The sequence below is a fragment of the Protopterus annectens genome, chromosome 8.part0 (genome assembly GCF_019279795.1).
Source record: "Protopterus annectens isolate FY-2018-M chromosome 8.part0, PAN1.0, whole genome shotgun sequence".
NCBI classification, from domain to species: domain Eukaryota; kingdom Metazoa; phylum Chordata; order Ceratodontiformes; family Protopteridae; genus Protopterus; species Protopterus annectens.
In genome coordinates this window covers 1,832,444,172-1,832,461,476 of record NC_056741.1, presented here as the reverse complement: position 1 = coordinate 1,832,461,476, position 17,305 = coordinate 1,832,444,172, and the positions used below count along the sequence as shown (strand labels likewise).

The 17,305-nt window shown below is 40.7% G+C and overlaps 1 protein-coding gene across 3 annotated transcripts in view; it reads left to right on the top strand.

The window, feature by feature from the left end:
* The window catches only part of LOC122809662 (RNA-binding Raly-like protein), a 904,169-nt gene that overhangs the window by 769,618 nt on the left and 117,246 nt on the right, over positions 1-17,305 (top strand). For all 3 annotated transcript variants that reach the window (XM_044081323.1, XM_044081321.1, XM_044081322.1), the window contains exon 6: positions 14,847-15,013. In XM_044081323.1, the coding sequence (XP_043937258.1) occupies positions 14,847-15,013 (167 nt within the window). The remainder of the gene's footprint in view (positions 1-14,846; positions 15,014-17,305) is intronic.

Sequence of the window (17,305 nt, the reverse complement as noted above, 5' to 3'; positions counted from 1 at the left end):
CTCGTTTCTTTCCAAGTGTGTTTCCTGCAGTACTGCTATTTGCAATATGCATTTATTAATATAATTCAATACTCTTTCTTTTTGTCTATACCTGTAAGACCATTTACATTTTAAGATAATATCGATAGTGTAGCCATTATGATTATAAATTATTATCCCCTACTATTATACGACAGGTTTTTTTGAATGTGTATTTCCAACTTTTGTGTTACATGCACACACTATTGCCTAAAAGGCTGTACTTTTACATTGTTGTTTCTTGTCTTCCTATTTAAACCCATGTCACATTTTACAAGACTTTTTGTTTTAATGAAAACCCTGAAACACAAACCAAACACTTCCCCAGAACACCCCAGAATAAATTAAATTAAAGCAAACACAGAAAATTATGTACATATTCAAATAATGATGTTTAACCCTCCTGATAGGAACAATTTCCTAAATTGACAGCTGCATCCACAGGCATTACCTAACCTAAAATAATGTTTATCCATGTTAAGGCCCATGTTACAACCTACACGGCTACTTATACTTATTGATGTCTGTTCTTGTCTTATCTTTATTCTTCTCCCAGATTTAAAAAAACAGCTTGTATGCGTTCAGAAAACATTAACCTTTAGCCTTAACAAAAAAGTGCACTGGCTATCTTTGACTAAAATTAAATTATATGTTCTAGAAATGCAGTGATGTATTTAGGTACAAGGAAAGCTGCTGTTATTCGTTTCTAGTAATTTCAAACTTTATTTTTTACAAACCTGTTTACCCTTGATCCTTTTAATTTTATGATTTCCTCAGCAAACAACGGCCAGTACTGTCAAGATTTATTGCCTGCAGCTATAGTCAGCTTATCTCTGTGGAAACATAAAAAGAGAATGTACTGCTGCAGACTTCTCAAAACACACTGAACATTTATTTGTTAAAGAAAAACTTTTCATTACATTCACAGTGTTCTGTTATTTTTAGAGCCACCCACATGCATAGACGCACATATACACACAAAAAATGTTATTAGATTACGCCTAGGGCATTAATCTAATCACCTGTGCAAAAGTAAGAGAAAACATTTCAAATCTACATATATTATAATCAATGAACTTTTACACCCTATACCCTACCCCAACAGTTCAATATTACACCATATTAACTTAAGCATGTTTTTCTCAGCCTTTGGTCTCTTTTTATACTGTAATACCTACATTTTTAAAACTAAAAAAAAGAAAAAAACAGTTGTTTGCTTTAGTATTTTTATCACTTACAACAATCACTGAAAATGCTTCACTATATAACATGCAATTCATATAATGAAATGTTTTATACAAATATAGGTAAGATCAAAAATTATTTTACTTAGGACTTTTTTCATTTTTTTCCACTTTTAGTGTCCTTCTAAACATTAGAAGTGAGTATATATCTTTCAGTCCCCCATAAGTTTTAACAAAGTCAACAAAAAGCAAATCAAAACAAAGAAAATCTAAAAGTGTTACTGCTCAATGCTAGGAGTCTAAACAAGAATCTCAACTCCCCTAGAAGCTCTTTTCACCCTAGAGAATGCTGATATCTTTGCAGTCACTAAGACATGGTTTAAAGCCACAGAGAACACACCGACAGTGCAAGGTTATAATGCTTTCCGCACATTTAGACTAGTTACTACACAGACAGGGACTAAAGGTGGAGGTGTCTCAATTTACACCAAAAATAAATATACCTCAAGGATGGTCAAACAGGACGATGTACTTGAACTTCTCCATGTTCAAACCACCAGAGGAAAAATACAATACCACTTCCTTGGAAGCTATAGGTCTCCATCTATAACCCAGGAAAGCCACACCATGTATTTAAACCCTCACCATATAACCCAATATCATAGTCATGGGTGAATTGAATTACCCTACTATCAAATGGGAGTCATGTACAACACCAAACATATAGGCACAGAGATTCCTGAATTTTGTTAATAGGTTCATAGCTGTGTACTAGGCTAATGGCCCTGGACCCTTTACAAGCCCAACCCATAGAAGTGCCCTGGAATCATGCCGCCTGATGTTAGTTTTCAGTGCCTCTATCAAGTAGAGCCACTGGAGTGATCCCCGGGGTGAACTTTCTATTACCTGTCCATCCACTCATCAATATTTCTCTTGAAGAAGGTCAGCGAGGTGCTCTGCTTGACATGTATGTGAAGTCTATTCCAGAGCATGGGCAGTCCTTGGGTGAGGAACCTGTCCCTCCAACATGTTCTGTTGATTGTGGTAATGAGGTTGTAGTGTCTGGAGCATGTAGTGCGGAGGGATTGGGATTTCTTTAGATGTAGCATTTCTAACACAGCTGGGTCAGACATGGCTTTGTAAGTCAAGCAGAGATCACCTCTAACTAGGCGATATGAGACAGAGAATAGCTGGAGTCTTTTCAGTCGGACACGTGTTTAATGCCTATGTTCCTCTTCGTGAAGTACTTCTGTGGCCTCTTTAGCTGTTGCAGGTGTCTAGTGAGATACATGCCAAATAGGGCATTATACTCAATGATTAGTCTAATGAGGGAAGAGTTGAGAGAGAGAGAGAGAGAGACAATGACCTCTTTCTTCCTAGATACAAAACCCTTGGTAATGAGATGTGCAACATAGGACTTTCTTACCACAGTGGCAATGTGGTGGTCAAAGGAGAAGATGCTGTCAACCTGCATCCCAGATCTCTTATAATGCCTTCAGTGTTCAGTTGGCTCCCATGGATGTGGTAATTAGTGGGAACTAAGTTTTTACCAAAGGGGATGATGTTGTACTTTTTGGCATTAACTTAAGGCCATGGTTTCGACACCAATCATTGGTCTCAGTAAGGCCTTTCTGTAGGATGTCTGCATCACTTGAGGAGTTAATAATGGTTCCCAGCTTGCAGTCATCTGTGAACTTGGTCAGCCAGAGTCCCTTTGTGTTGGCCTGCATTTCTGAGAAGTAGATGCCAAATAGGAGAGGAACCAGAACCAATCCCTGTGGGACTCCACTCATGACTGGTCGGCAGTCTGACTTGGAGTCTGCTACTTTCACACTGTGTGTTCTATCTGTGAGCCAATTTGCAACCCACCTAGCGATATAGGGGTTGATGCCTAATTTGGTGAGTTTATCAACAATTCCCAAGTGGGTAATGGTATCAAAGGCCTTGGCCAGATCGAGGTAGGCTGTGTGCACTGCCTTACCTTTATCCACAGCCCTGGTGACTGACTCAAAGAAGTCAGCCAGGTTGAGCAGGCATAATCTCCCTTTCACAAAGCCAAATTGTGTGGGGTCTAGAGTTTGCAAATTTCCTATATCTTTGTTCATCAGGTCCGTGATGATGCGCTCCATAGCTTTACATATCAGACTCATCAGGCTAATAGGAAGATAACTCCCAGGGTCTGTAGTCGCTCCCTCTTTATGAAGAGGGATGACTGTAGTAGTGCACCATTCACTAGGGACAAAGCCTGAGGTGAGGCTGTGACTGAAAAGGCCACACAGATGTGGTGCCAGTTCACTTTGTAGTTCATGTAAAACATAGCCAGGGATATTACCGGGTCCTATGGAAGCTGTATTCTTGGCCTTGGCCAATGCAGCTTTAACCTGTGCTGCAGTAATGCTGGGTGCCTGGCATTCTTCCAGTATTGTTATTGGTCCTTTAGGAGGGGAGAGAGGGGTAAAGTTAGCACTGAATCTGTCGGCCAGTATGTTGGCAATATCTGTTGGCTGAGTATAGGAGGTACCATTGTGCAGTATCTCAGAGCAAATCTGGGTATTGCCATGGAGGTTCTTGATACAGCTATAGAAGGCTTTGTGTTTGTAAACACAAACTCCTTGGATCAGATTGTCAATGCATCAACAAGGATTGCAACCATACTGGATCTGGTCCTCACTAATATGGGAGAGTGCTGCACACCCCCCAGTGTAATGTCTTCCCCAGTAAGATCAGACCACAAAATGGTCTCCTTTGGAGTAAAAATACAACTTAGAACCCCAGCTAAACCTGGAATATGCAGGAGCTACTCTAAGGCTAACTTCCTATTATTAAGTGATAACCTGGCAAAATTTCAAGCTTCCACAAATGCAGCTGTACCTACCAGGAAGAAATACAGAACTAACTCAAAAAACAAGCTACTCTGGTGGAATCACATCATCAATAGACTGTATAACAGAAGGAAGAAAATCATGGCAATAATTAGGAGGCACAGAACTCAGCAGGATAAAACCACTCTCATTAAACTAAACAAGCAAGTCAGAGGACAAATAAAATCTACCAAAGCCAAATTTGATGTAAATTTGGTGTTCCAGGCCAAAGACAACCACAATGTATCTTTTATCTGGAGAAAGTACAGTTGTGTACACTTACCAAAAATGTAGATGTTCAAGTGTATTCACTGTTGCAGTCATCACATTTGGGTTATCTGCCTGCAGGTAGCCCTCAGCCAGCCTGAATACCAGAGTCTTCAGAGTCCTATGTCGGATGCTGTCTCTTCTTCCATGACGTCAGGTTGTCAGGGGTATAAAACATGCAGCCGATATCATTACATCAGTTTTTCTTGCCCCAGATATCAGGTGCCCCCCACAATGGGAAGCAATTATATGTTATGGTACACCTCCATCAAAAAGCAAATACACCAGAAAACTTAAATATACCAACAAGAAAGAAAGGTAGAGCCAAGAGAAGCCAGGGGGCTGGAAGGAGGGTAACCAGGACTGCAACAGTGAATACACTCGAACATCTACATTTATGGTAAGTGTACACAACTGAACTATGTTCTTCATGTTTCACTGTTGCAGTCATCACATTTGGGTTGATTCCCAAAGCTAAGGAAGGGAGGAGGAAGTCAGAGAGCATTAGGGCCAGCTATTAAGCCCTGCAAGACTGCAGTGGCAAAACTGGCTCTGGATTTAGAAAAAATAGGCATGTGGTAATGCTTGGTGAAGGTACGTACAGAGCTCCAGGTAGCAGCTTCTAGGATGTCCCTGGTAGAGACGCCTCTGAGAAAGGCTGCAGAGGTAGAGGTAGATGCAGCCCTGGTGGAATGTGATCTTATCCCTTGTGGGGTAGGTTTTCCATGGTGCTTGCAGCAGAAATGAATGCAATGGGCTAGCCATTTGGAAATGGCTTGCTTTGAAATGGCCTTCCCCTCAGCCCCTGCAGCAAAGCCAACTAGCAGCTGTTCAGATTTTCGGAGAGGCTTAATCCTGTCCAAATAAAATCTAAGTTGTCTGTGCACGTCCAGAGAGTGCAATATATGTTCTCCTTTGTTTTGTGAATTAGGGAAAAAAGTAGGCAAATGAATGGACTGATTCAGGGCCACACTAGACACCACCTTGGGCATAAAGGAAGGATTGGTCCTGAAGGAAACCCTGTCTGCATGGAAGATAATGAAGGGTTCCACTGCCATGAGGGCCTGTAATTCGGACACTCTTCTTGCTGAAGTGATGGCTAGAAGGAAGGCTGTTTTCCAAGAAAGGAATTTCAACTCTGCTGTTGCAGCTGGCTCAAAGGGGGAGGGGGAATGAGCTTTTTAAATACAAAGTTAAGATCCCAGGTTGGAGTGGGGGCTCTCCTGGGGGGTCTTAAATTTTTGGCCCCTCTAAGGAATTGTTTTAGCGGGGGGTGAGAGAAGAGAGGTGGCTCGGTACTGTAATGTGCTGAAATGGCAGAGGCATTAATTTTAACTGATGAGAAGGATAGGCCCTTGTGGAGCATTTCTGTTAAGTACTGAAGAATATGAGGTAAGCTGGGCTCCGTTGTGTCCATCCCCTGAGTCTGGCTCCAGGAACAGTATCTTTTCCACTTTTCAGCATAGGATTTTGTTGTACTAGGCCTCCTTGCCTCCAGAATTACATCTAGCATCTGCTTACTGAGGCATGCTATTGGAGAGCTCAAGGAATTAGCCAGGCTGCAAGGTTCAGGGTTTAAAGCTGAGGGTGCAGAATCTGGCCCGCCTGCTGGAACAGCAGGGAAGGGGTCTGAGGCAGGTGCCATGGTTCCAGCAGTGTCATACTGCGCAAGAGGGGGTACCAGTGCTGGCGTGGCCAGTCTGGTGCAATCGTTATTATCCTTGGCTTGTCCTGTTTGATCTTTAGCAGAACCTTTGAGAGGAGAGGCAGAGGGGGAAAGGCATAAACTGAGAGGCTTTCCCAGGTAAAGGACAGGGCATCCACTTTCCAAGCTTGACTGTGGGGAGTCCTTCTGCAGAATTTGTCCAATTGGTCATTCTGAGGTGAGACAAACAGGTCTACCTCTGGAGTCCCCCATTTGTTCCTCAAGAGAATGAATATTTTTGGTTCTAGTTTCCATTTGTGTGGGTCCATGAGATTTCTGCTTAAATCATCTGCCAGTGACTTTAGCTTGCCAGGCAGGAATTGAGCTTGTATGTGCACTTGGTAGCTCAAGGCTGTGTTCCACAGAGCCATGGCTAGTCTGCAGAGAGGGTACGAGTGGGTTCCCCCATGCTTGTTTATGTACCACATAACTGTGGTGTTGTCTGTCTTTACCAATAGTTGTCCTGGAAGAATGCGGTCTTTGAAGGCTGTCAGGGAATTCTGTATAGCTAACATTTCTTCTTGATTGATATGCAGGTCCATTTGCCCTGAATGCACTGCCCTGCCAAGTGAGCCCCCATGCATAGTCTGATGCATCTGTTGTTAGGGTTTGGGCGGAAAGGGGTAGAGTGAAAGGGAGCCCCTTGTTGTGGTAGCAGGCCTCTGCCCACCAATGGAACTCTGTCTTTATACAAGGAATGATAGGAGTCATTGATTCCAGGTCCTGAGAATGTTGACACCATAGGCTTTTTAGATACCACTGTAGTTTCCTCATATGCAACCTTGCATATGGAATTAGTAGAATACAAGAGTCCATGAACCCCAGGGCTTGCAGAATTTTCCTTGCAGATAGCTGGGGTTTTGTGGCCAATACTTTGAAGTAGGCTGTCAAATAAACTTGTTTCTCCGGAGTGAGGAAAGCCATCTGGGAAGTTGTGTTCAAGCTTGCTCCCAGGAATACAATCTGTTGGCAGGGTACTAGGTGCAATTTCTTTTCATTTATGGTGTGCCCCAGTGAAGTTAAAAGTTTCTTTACAAATGCCAGATGTTGTAATAGCAAGTCCTAGCCATCCAAGTATGGGTATATCTGAATATTTCCCTGCCTGCAAAATGCAATGGCTGGAGCTAGACACTTTGTGAATACCCTGGGGTGCAGTAGATAAGTCAAAGGGAAGTGCAGAGAACTGATAGTGCATGGAGCCTGCCCTGAAGTGTAGGTATTTTCTGCAAGATTCCCTTATTGCAATGTGCAGGTAAGCTTCCTTTAAGTCTAAGGTTGCCAGCCAGGCATCTTTGCCTAGCATAGGAAGAAGCTGTTGAAGTGTTAGCATTTTGAATTTTGGGATTACCAGAAAGGTGTTTAGAATAGAAAGGTCCAGGATAGGACGCCAGGAGCTGTCTTTGCTGGGTACCAGGAAAAGTCTTGAATAAAAACCTTGTTCCCTTTGTTTTGCTGAGACAGTTTGAATAGCCCTGATACTTAGAAGAGAGAGAACCTGCTGCTGGTCCTCCGGGTCCATATGACTACATCGACAAGTCATAACATCGACATGCAGTACACCGACACGAAATCACCGACAGATTAAAAAACCAAAATCCCACTTCACCGACATTCAGAAGTTCGACAACCCGACAGCGGAAAGACCGACTAGGGTAATGTGTGATCGCGATCCGGTAAGTGTGCGACAGTGACGGAGGTAGGAGTGGTCAGGTAAGTGAGTTAGGGTTAGGGTGCAGGTAGGTGAAGTGTGCGTTAGTGTCGGAGCTTGGGCTAGGGGTGGGTAAGTGAGTTAGGGTTAGGGTGCAGGTAGGTGAAGTGTGCGTTAGTGTCGGAGCTTGGGCTACGGGTGGGTAAGTGAGTTAGGGTTAGGGTGCAGGTAGGTGAAGTGTGCGTTAGTGTCGGAGCTTGGGCTAGGGGTGGATAAGTGAGTTAGGGTTAGGGTGCAGGTAGGTGAAGTGTGCGATAGTGTCGGACCTTAGGGTTAGGGTTTGGGTCAGGGCTAGTGTGCATGCTATGTAGTGTAGTGTGTTGAAGTAGACCCGGTTTAGTATGTGTAGGAGTTTTGTGCAGTGGTTAGGGGCATTTACTTAGTGACTGCTTCGTTGTCGAACTTGTGAATGTCGGTGAAGTGGGATTTCGGTTATTTAATCTGTCGGTGATTTCCTGTCTGAGTACTGAATGTCGATGTTATGACTTGTCGATGTAGTGATATGGACCCAGTCCTCCGCCCAATGATTTGGGGGTAGGTCTGGCCAACCGTTTGTGGTTGGTAGTGTGTGGAAGTGGAATCTGTAGCCTTGGGAAACTATGTTCAAAACCCATATTTCCTGGGTAATGAGTTCCCAGTTTTTTGCATGCAGGGCAAGCTCTCCTCCTAAGGGAGGAGGCAGTTGAGCAGGGCTTGGAAGGGTTAAGGTTAAGTCATTGTGCCATTTTTCCATAGGGGGGTGGTTTACTACTCCCTGCTTTGGAAGTGGGAGCCCCCCATTGCTTAGGCCTGTGCGCAGTGTGAGACTGTAACCTAGGTGGTCTGCTGTTTCTGGGTTTGGACTGAGAAGGCCTGGAAGAGATTGGAAAGGACCAGTTCTTTGAAGGCCAATGCCTACTAAATCTGGGAGGCTGTACTTGTAGGAAATTTTTTACAGTTTGCATAGATTTAGCTTTTTCCTCCATCTTTTTGAGGACTTCTTCTGCTTTGCTGCCAAAAAGGCGGTCTTGGTTTAAGGGAGCATCCAGTAATTTAGCTTTAACATGATCTGGCAAGTTTTGCTCTTTAAGCCAAGCATGCCTTCTAAGTACAGACCCAGTGACAGCAGCCCTGCAAGATGCTTCTAAAGCATCAAAACCACATTGCAAAGTATGTTTACCAACATGTTCTGCAGAATGCATTAAATCTTGTAATTCTTTGTGTTCAGCACAGTCAGGAATCAACATCATTTTCTGTTTAAGTAGTCCCATAATATGCTGCTGATACTTTAACATATGAAACTGGCAATTTAAAGCCCTAATGGCCAAAGTAGCAGAAGTGTATACCTTCTTACCCCATCTGTCTAAGGCTCTAGAATCTCTATCAGAAGGGGTATGATTTTTGGCAACAGTAGCCATAATGCCTTTTGGTCCTTGGGAAATGGTCTCTGAATCTGCAGTAGGATTCTTAAAGAGGAACTTGTGAGAGTCAGGTACTCTGTAATACCTGTCAGGTTTTCTGGGAGCTGGAAGAAAAGTGTCTGGGGAAAGGCTAGATTCCAAGAAAGCATCATCTACAATGTGCAGAACAGGAGGGATAGCTAAAGGCCTGTGTTGAGGAAGGAGTAAGAATTCCCTAAGCCTCTTTTTGGAGTCAGAGTAATCCTGGCTTTCCCAGCAGAAATGCTCTCTAAGAGTGTGCAGTGTTTCACCAAAAGAAAACTCTTCTGGAGGGAAAGCAGAGGGAATGAAATCCTCTGCATCAAAATCCTCATAGGTAGATAAGGGCAAATCCTGGTAATCAGAAGGAACAGAAATATGAGATTCCTGATCAGAAGAATCAGAAGGAAAATCAGTTCTAGGTCTCTTAGAGGGGGAAGGCTGCCTTCCCCTAATTACGATAATAAGGTCTTCAGCCATTCTAAGCATTTATTTTTTAGGCATATGGGCCTGAGCCTGCGGTTTGGACATCGGTTTTCTAGGAGTAGTACATGTTTTAGGCCTGGATGAAGATGATGGCGTTGGTTTAAAATGCAAGTCTGTAGGCCTGAATACACCCTCAGAAACTGGTGCCTGCTCAGCGGCTCTGGAACCATCCAAGGTAGAGACATCCGCAGGTTCCATAACCGAGAAGCATCTCGCGGCATACCAGTCTCCGAATGGGTCTCAATAGAGGCCTGCGAATCTGAAGTAGCGGGTATCAGGGGCTGCGAAAGCACCTCACTGAGTACCAGTGGACTGACGACTTGCTTAACGGAAGCATTGTTGGCAGTTTTGGACCTATGCTGTCTGTTTCTGTCTTTATCCTTATGTTTTTTCAGAAGATCGGTAGTCGGATGGCTTAACAAAGCTATTTTTGAGTACTGAGACCGAGTACGAAAATAATTTGTTGCAAAGATAGCCCGACGATGAATAATTTGGGGGTTGAACAAGGCACAAAACCAACAGTGAGGGACGTCGTGGCCTGGGTCTAAATAGGGGATGCAGTATGAATGAAAATCTCTATGAGGTATTTGCTTTCCACAGGTGAGGCAATTGTTAACTTTTACTGACATCGGTTGGAGCAAGAAAAAGGATCCCCAATGGGGTACTTATCTTTTTTTGAAGACTTCAGATCTCAAACTTGAAAAATAAAATTTCAGGAGTTGGCCGACCAGCACTTGCAAACTGCTTCTGCTTTGGGCACCGCACGGCAAGAAAGACTGATGTAATGGCATCAGCTGCATGTTTTACACCCCTGATGACCTGGCATCATGGAAGAAGAGACAGCATCTGACGTAGGAATCCGAAGACTCTGGTATTCAGGCTGGCTGAGGGCTACCTGCAGGCAGATAATCCAAATGTGATGACTGCAACAGTGAAACACGAAGAACATCAGATCCTTAATGCTCTCTCTAAGTCCAAGAAGACTGCATCAGTGGGCCTAGACAATATCCCAGGATGCCTCCTAAATAACATGAAACATGACCTACCATCCCTCTGGAATTTCCATTTAACTGTAGAGTTCAAATGTGCTTTGTGCTTCATGAATGGAGAAGAGCAACATTCATCCCTCTGCACAAAGGTGGGCCATCTACAGACCCATAAGTTCTCACTAGTCTCATATGCAAATCTATGGAAAGTATTATAATGGAAACGATCAATAATGGCATAGGAAATGGACTTCCAAGATGGCTGCACATTGAGTAACAGTTTAATTCTAGCTCTCATTATAGTGAAAAAAAAAAAAGAAACTTAGCAGAGAAGGTCAGCAGATGTGTGTTTATGGGTAAATTTCAGTAACTGGCTAGTAAGTGTACTGTCTGGATGCCAGGAAAAAAGAAATACAGAGGACCTGGAAAAAATCAGCTACAAAAAGTGAGGAAGAAACAGTGACTGGGAAAAGTTCTGCAGCTGTTCAGCAAAAAGCAATGCAACCTCCAGACATGAATTCCAGTAACCTACAGAAAGACATAAGACAACTGCACAGAGAACTGGTTAAAATAAATTAAACACTGATGGAGTATATCAAAACAAACAGCAAAAGGCTGGAAAAAAATGGAAGACGCAAACAAATATTCAGACGAGGTGATAAAGCTGCAAAAATCAGAGGCTGAAATGAAGATAAGACTGGCTGAATATGAGTCTGCTCAGAAAGAGAGGTTTCAAAAAATAACAGAATTAGAGGACAGAGAACACAGGGAAAACCTAAGATTTTCAGCTATACCAGAGAAGCTGGAAGGAACAGACTGCATTAATTTTATGAAAGCACAAATATGCAACTCGACTGGTATTCCACAGCAGGAGTTGTTAGTTCATGTTGTGTGTATGGTCCAAATCTGGCTATGAGAAAGCAAACTAGATCTTTAATAGTAAAAGATGTAATCTCTGTGGTAACCCCGAAGTCTCAAAAAAACCCACTAAAGTGTAGTGGGTCCAAAAACAAAACAGTGTAAGAAACTTCTCTGTGTGGAAGATTTTCAGTCTATATATTTCTACTTAATCACTGTATATTAATCAGATCAGACAATAGTAGTAAGTAGCGAACTTAAACTCGTCTTTTAAGTCAAAACAAAACAAAAAATAATAATAGAAAATATATAATTGCACAGCATTACTAAGTATTCGAAAGTAATCCAAGCAAGGCAGGCAGTCTGTTTCCAGTCGAAAATCCTATATATTTTCTATTATTACTTTTTGTTTTGTTCTGACGTAAGATGAGTTTAAGTTCGCTACTTCTACTACTATTGTCTGATCTGATTAATATACAGTGCTTAACTAGAAATATATGGACTGAAAATCTTCCACACAGAGAAGTTTCTTACACTGTTTAATAGTAAAAGATGCAATCCTACCAGCATAAGGAGTTGATTTTGACAAAACTGTGGCAGAAGGACAAAGTACTAAATGTGGGAGACAGAAGAGTGTTTGTAGAGAATGATTACTCATTGTATACCTGGCAGAAGAGAAGCAAATATATTCCACTATTCAGGGAATGTCAAGACATGTGTGAGATTCAAACTGCTGTACCCAACTGACTTCAAAGTATTCTTCCTGGAGGGACAAAATAATTTCTTGAAGAAGTGCATGCTAAGGAGGAAATACAAAAGTTTGTCCAACAAAAAGTGTGATGTGAAACAGAATGAGATTATGTTTCTTGTTCTTTTGGTAATAAAGACCACAGAAAGACTGTACCTGTGAAACTTTTTCCAATGTTTCAATGGAAAATATTGGAGTGAAGAAAAGGAGCACAAGAGTTGACTAGAAGAACCAACAGTATGTTAGAAATGAAGACAGGATGTGGGAAATGAAGATGAACAGTAATAAAACCAGTAACGTAATGTAGGAGTACAATGCAATAATTATATGTGTGAAATATGACAGAACAAGAAAATCTGGAAATATTGGACTTTTTCAAAATTTCTTCAGCTTGTGCGGGACTCTAAAGCACATGCCCTACTTCATGTCATTAATATTCAAAAATGCTTTGGGGAGAGGAAGAGGAGGGAGAAAGTTAACTGCAAGTAAATAATTTTTTTCTTACTAACACCATTTTTGTGGTGTATGGTTTTCACTGCATGGTATAAAGTAAAGATTTCTCAGCTATTTTTAACTGTAATGGGGGTTGTAAACAGGTGCTGCTGTTCTTTTTTCTTTTCTTTCTTACTTCTCTCTTTCTTCTTGTTCAGTTTTAAGAAATGTAGGTTAAAAGAGCATGACAAAAGAAAAAAATAATGTGCTTTTTCTCATTTGTGCATGGGGAAATTACTGGATTAAGGACCTTAAATTGATTTAGTAACAAGTTTTAAAAGTAAGCAAGTAAATGAAAAAGAATATTGAATATTATGAGGCTTTTTTTTCTAGCAAATACATGTATGGTCAGTAGCAATTCTGTAGTTGGTCTTCATGTTTCCATGGAAATAATCAAATAAAGAGAAACTGCCTGCCTGGTTTTCATGTCTCCAATGAGACAATCTGATAAGGAGAAACTGGCTACAGTATTGGGGAGAGTGATTGGCTGACGAAATAAAAAACAGAGAAGAGAAATTGGCTAGGAGATAATGTTCTCTGAAGGCATTCAGGGGTTTTCCTGGCTGGGAGAGTTATAAAGAAAAGTTAAAACAATTAGCACTTAGTGAAAGCACAAGCTGCACTGGCTGCACCATGCATCTTAGCATGTTTAACCTTTCTTTTAGATTAACTCAAGTCTGTGAGTGTGGCTGTCAGTTTGGGATTTTTGTTCCTATTAGGAGGATAAAACTTCAGTATTTAAAGATGTACATAGTTTTGTGTGTTAGTATTAAGTTAACAGGTTTGAGAGCGGTATTGGGAGTGTTTTGTTTATTGTTTTTTTTTTCTTGTTTGTTTTTTTTTTTTTGAGGGCTTTCACAGCCTCAAATGGATATGACAAAAAACAACTGTATAAAAGTTCAACCTGTCAAACAGTGTATGCATGCAACACAAAATCTGGAATTAGACATTTAACAAAAAAAGGTGTTATACATAAAAGGTGGGAATACCTTTTTAATGCAATGTTGATTTCTCTAATGTCTTTAAATGTCAATAGTCTCACAGATAAATACAAAAAAGAAAGAGTAGTAAACTATATTAAAAATGTAGAGTGTAAATTGTTATGTTACAGGAGACCCAATTAGAAAGAACTGAGCATGTGTATTTGATAAAGACAGGTTTTCAGTATGGTTATTCAGCTGAATTTCTGGAACAAAGGAAAAGAGGAGTACTTAAAGTAATTGCAAGAAGAGGTCCAATAGTGATAGAAGAGGATAAAAAATATAATAATGTCAGATTTGTAGTGCTAAGAGGCTACTGGCAAGGGAGGAGGATTATATTGGCATGTATTTAAATTCCACCTAAAACTGCTGTAATGGAACTTAAGAAAATTCTGGGAGAAATAATCAGTTTTTACCAAGGAACTTATTGGTGAGGACTGTAATGTGATTTGCAACAGTAAAGATTTGTCTGGAGAGCCCAGAAGGGAAAATATAACAACGGAGGGTAGATTTTTGAAGACATGTATGAAAATATTTGGCATGGAACATGTAAATTCAGTAATAGGAGTTTGGAGTGAATTTGCATATTATTCCCCAAGATATAAAAACTGGGCTAAACTAGACAGAATTTACATTTCACAGGAACATGTGCAGTTAACTGACTGTCTTGATATGCACCCAATAACTATTTCAGATCATGCACCAATAATAAATAAAATAAAAATATTTTTACATACTTCAGTTGAGCAGACATACAATTATATGATGAAATGTCAAAATTCACCTATGGCACCATCAGCTCAGATGCTGACAAAGCAGTCAGCTTTATGATAGAGTTCCTCACCCACTTAGACAAACAGGTTGATTAGCATGTTTGTATGCAGATTCCCTGTATAATCAATCAGATTTTTGAAATATGAATATCCAACAGAGAGAAAGAAAATAAATGTTTGACCTTCTTTAGCCGCATTACTGTTTATGTTTATATATGTTAGTTTTTCTATACTGTTCATGTATACTGTATTTTATGTATGCTTTACAATTTATGTATTACAGTAAAAGAAACTGCACTACAAATCCAGTACTGTTCTGTATATAATTTCATTTTTTTGATTGCCTTTCATCAAAAATACAGCAGAATCAAAAAACTGCAATGGAAGAACAGAAGTCACTTGTGAACTAAACTCGTACAGTTCAGGAGAATTCATAAACAGTCACAATGACTATCTAATCGAATCAGGTGAAACAGCCACAAGCAGTGAGGAAGACTATCATACAGAAGACTCGGACACAGAGAGAGCGGTAAGACATTCCAGGCCTAAGATGAATAAAAATACTCATTTAACTATGCTGCATACACTGCTGTACTGCTGTGCAATATAATTACACTGTGATGACAAGCAACAAAAACACATCACATATATCATATCTAAAGATACAGGTGTACATCAAAATGTTCTAATATTCCCATGTTGCAGTATTCATAACATGAGGGAGATCCCCACCTAGGTGACCTGAACGTCCAGCCAGTATACCAAAGACTTAAGCTACTGCAAGGTACATGCGACGTTGGACACTGAACAGGTGATGTCGGCCATAAATGTGACATCTGCACATACCATCCTCAGAACTTCTCTGCCGCCACTCCGAGCAACAGACTATTTCATCTTGGATCTCTAGGGAGATTTCTTTTTGCTATGTCTCTCAGGAGAAAACTCTTTCTTTCTCTGTTAAGGCCCACTCCACTAGAGTGGTGGCTTTCTCTGGAGCCTTCTTTAAAGGTCTGGACACTGCTTCTACATTGGAAGCAGTCACTTTGTCCTCTGTTCATACATTTACAAAACAGCTGGATTCCACCTCTAGATCCAGTGCAGGATTTGCTAGGGCAATTCTGCATGGCTTTATTGAGACTCCTTGTGTTCCTACCCCCACTTTCTCACTCATCAGCTTTGGTATTCTCCTCATGTTATGAATACTGCAACATGGGAATAGAAGGACATAAAGTAGTTATATAAAATTTAAACATAACCATAGATGTCCTTCTCTTCCAGGTTGCAGTATTCAATCACACCCTCCTTCCCCCTTGGTTCATACTCTTCTTTGGATTATTTATTTATTTTATTTTATTTATTTTACATTTGTTGACCGGGAATGTCTGACTGATTTTCAGCAGAGGCCCAGAGAGAAAAGCTCCGGTACATACAAATATACATTAAGTACTTAATACAGATTTTATAGAAGTAGAATACAGCAAACTCATACAGATTAACAATAGGTTGCACGTATATTATGTAAGTAGAAAGGAATATAAAATACAAAAATCAGGTGTGTGAAATTTTGTTTTTTTTTTCAAATCTGACCAGAAGTTATTTGAGTATTACAGAGAGAAATACACTGACTGGGAAAAGTTGAGAATGGAAAGTTTTCAAGGAGGGTTTGAGCATTGGCAGATCCATTTCTTATTGAAATATTCCTTTAGTGTTAGCTTAAACTGTTTGGGGTGTGCCTGTGTTCGAATCTCGAGGGGTAGTTTCTTCCATTCAATAGTGGCGTGGTAGCTATATACATTTTGTCCTGCTTTAGATTTGGGCTTGTAGATTTTTAGAAGGTGTTGGGAAGAGCTATGGAGGTTTCTTGTAGGAGCATAGTGGGAGATAATAGAGTGTAAGGCTGGACAGAAAGATGGCTGATATAGGATGGAATGTATGGTTTGGAGCTGAGAGAGAAGGAGGAGTTGGCAGTTCGAGCCAGTTTAAGTATCTTAGTGAGAGACAGTGGTGAGATCTGTAGGGTTGCTGGGTTGCAAATCTAGCTACTTTGTGATATGTAGTCTGAAGTCTAGCAACGAGAGAGGAGTTGAGGTTAGTAAGAATTTGAGAGCAACATGTTAAGCAGGGAAGAAGATAGGCATGAGTGAGTGCTATCCTGGCTTCCTGAGTTAGAAATTTGTTATTTCTATATAGTAGACCTAACTTAAGGCGGGTTTTCCTGATACAATTATGTGGAGATCAAATTTTAGTTGGTCATCGATTGTAATACTAAGGAGTTTTGAGCTTGATTCGGCTACAATTGGTGTCTTATTGAGTGACTGGATAGTGAAGGAGGTATTGATGTGGTTAGTTGTTTTAGGGAGGAAGAGTAGGAGTTTTGTTTTTTTTTTTTAGGGTTTAGGATGAGTTGGTTGTTGGAGAGCCATGTTTCTATAGAGTTAAAGGATGACTGGGTAGCTGTTAAGAGTTCTGAGTGAGAGTTTGTTATAGTTATGAGAGCAGAGTCATCAGCATATTGTATAATAGAGGCGAGTAGACAGGAGGTATAAAGCAAGTTTGTGAAGATGTTGAAAAGTAATGGCCCTAAAATGGATCCTTGAGGGACTCCCATTTGTATTTGTAGTGGAGTAGATAGAGCAGTATCCCATTTTACAGATTGGAATCTATCTCTTAGACAGCTTTCAAACCATGCCACTGTAACAGGAGAGAAATTGAGGTTGGACAGTTTGTTTAAAAATAGAGAATGAGAGATGGTATCGAAGGCCTTATAGATGTCAAGGAAGAGACAGGGGATACATTTATGGTCATCTCTGGCCAGGGAAAT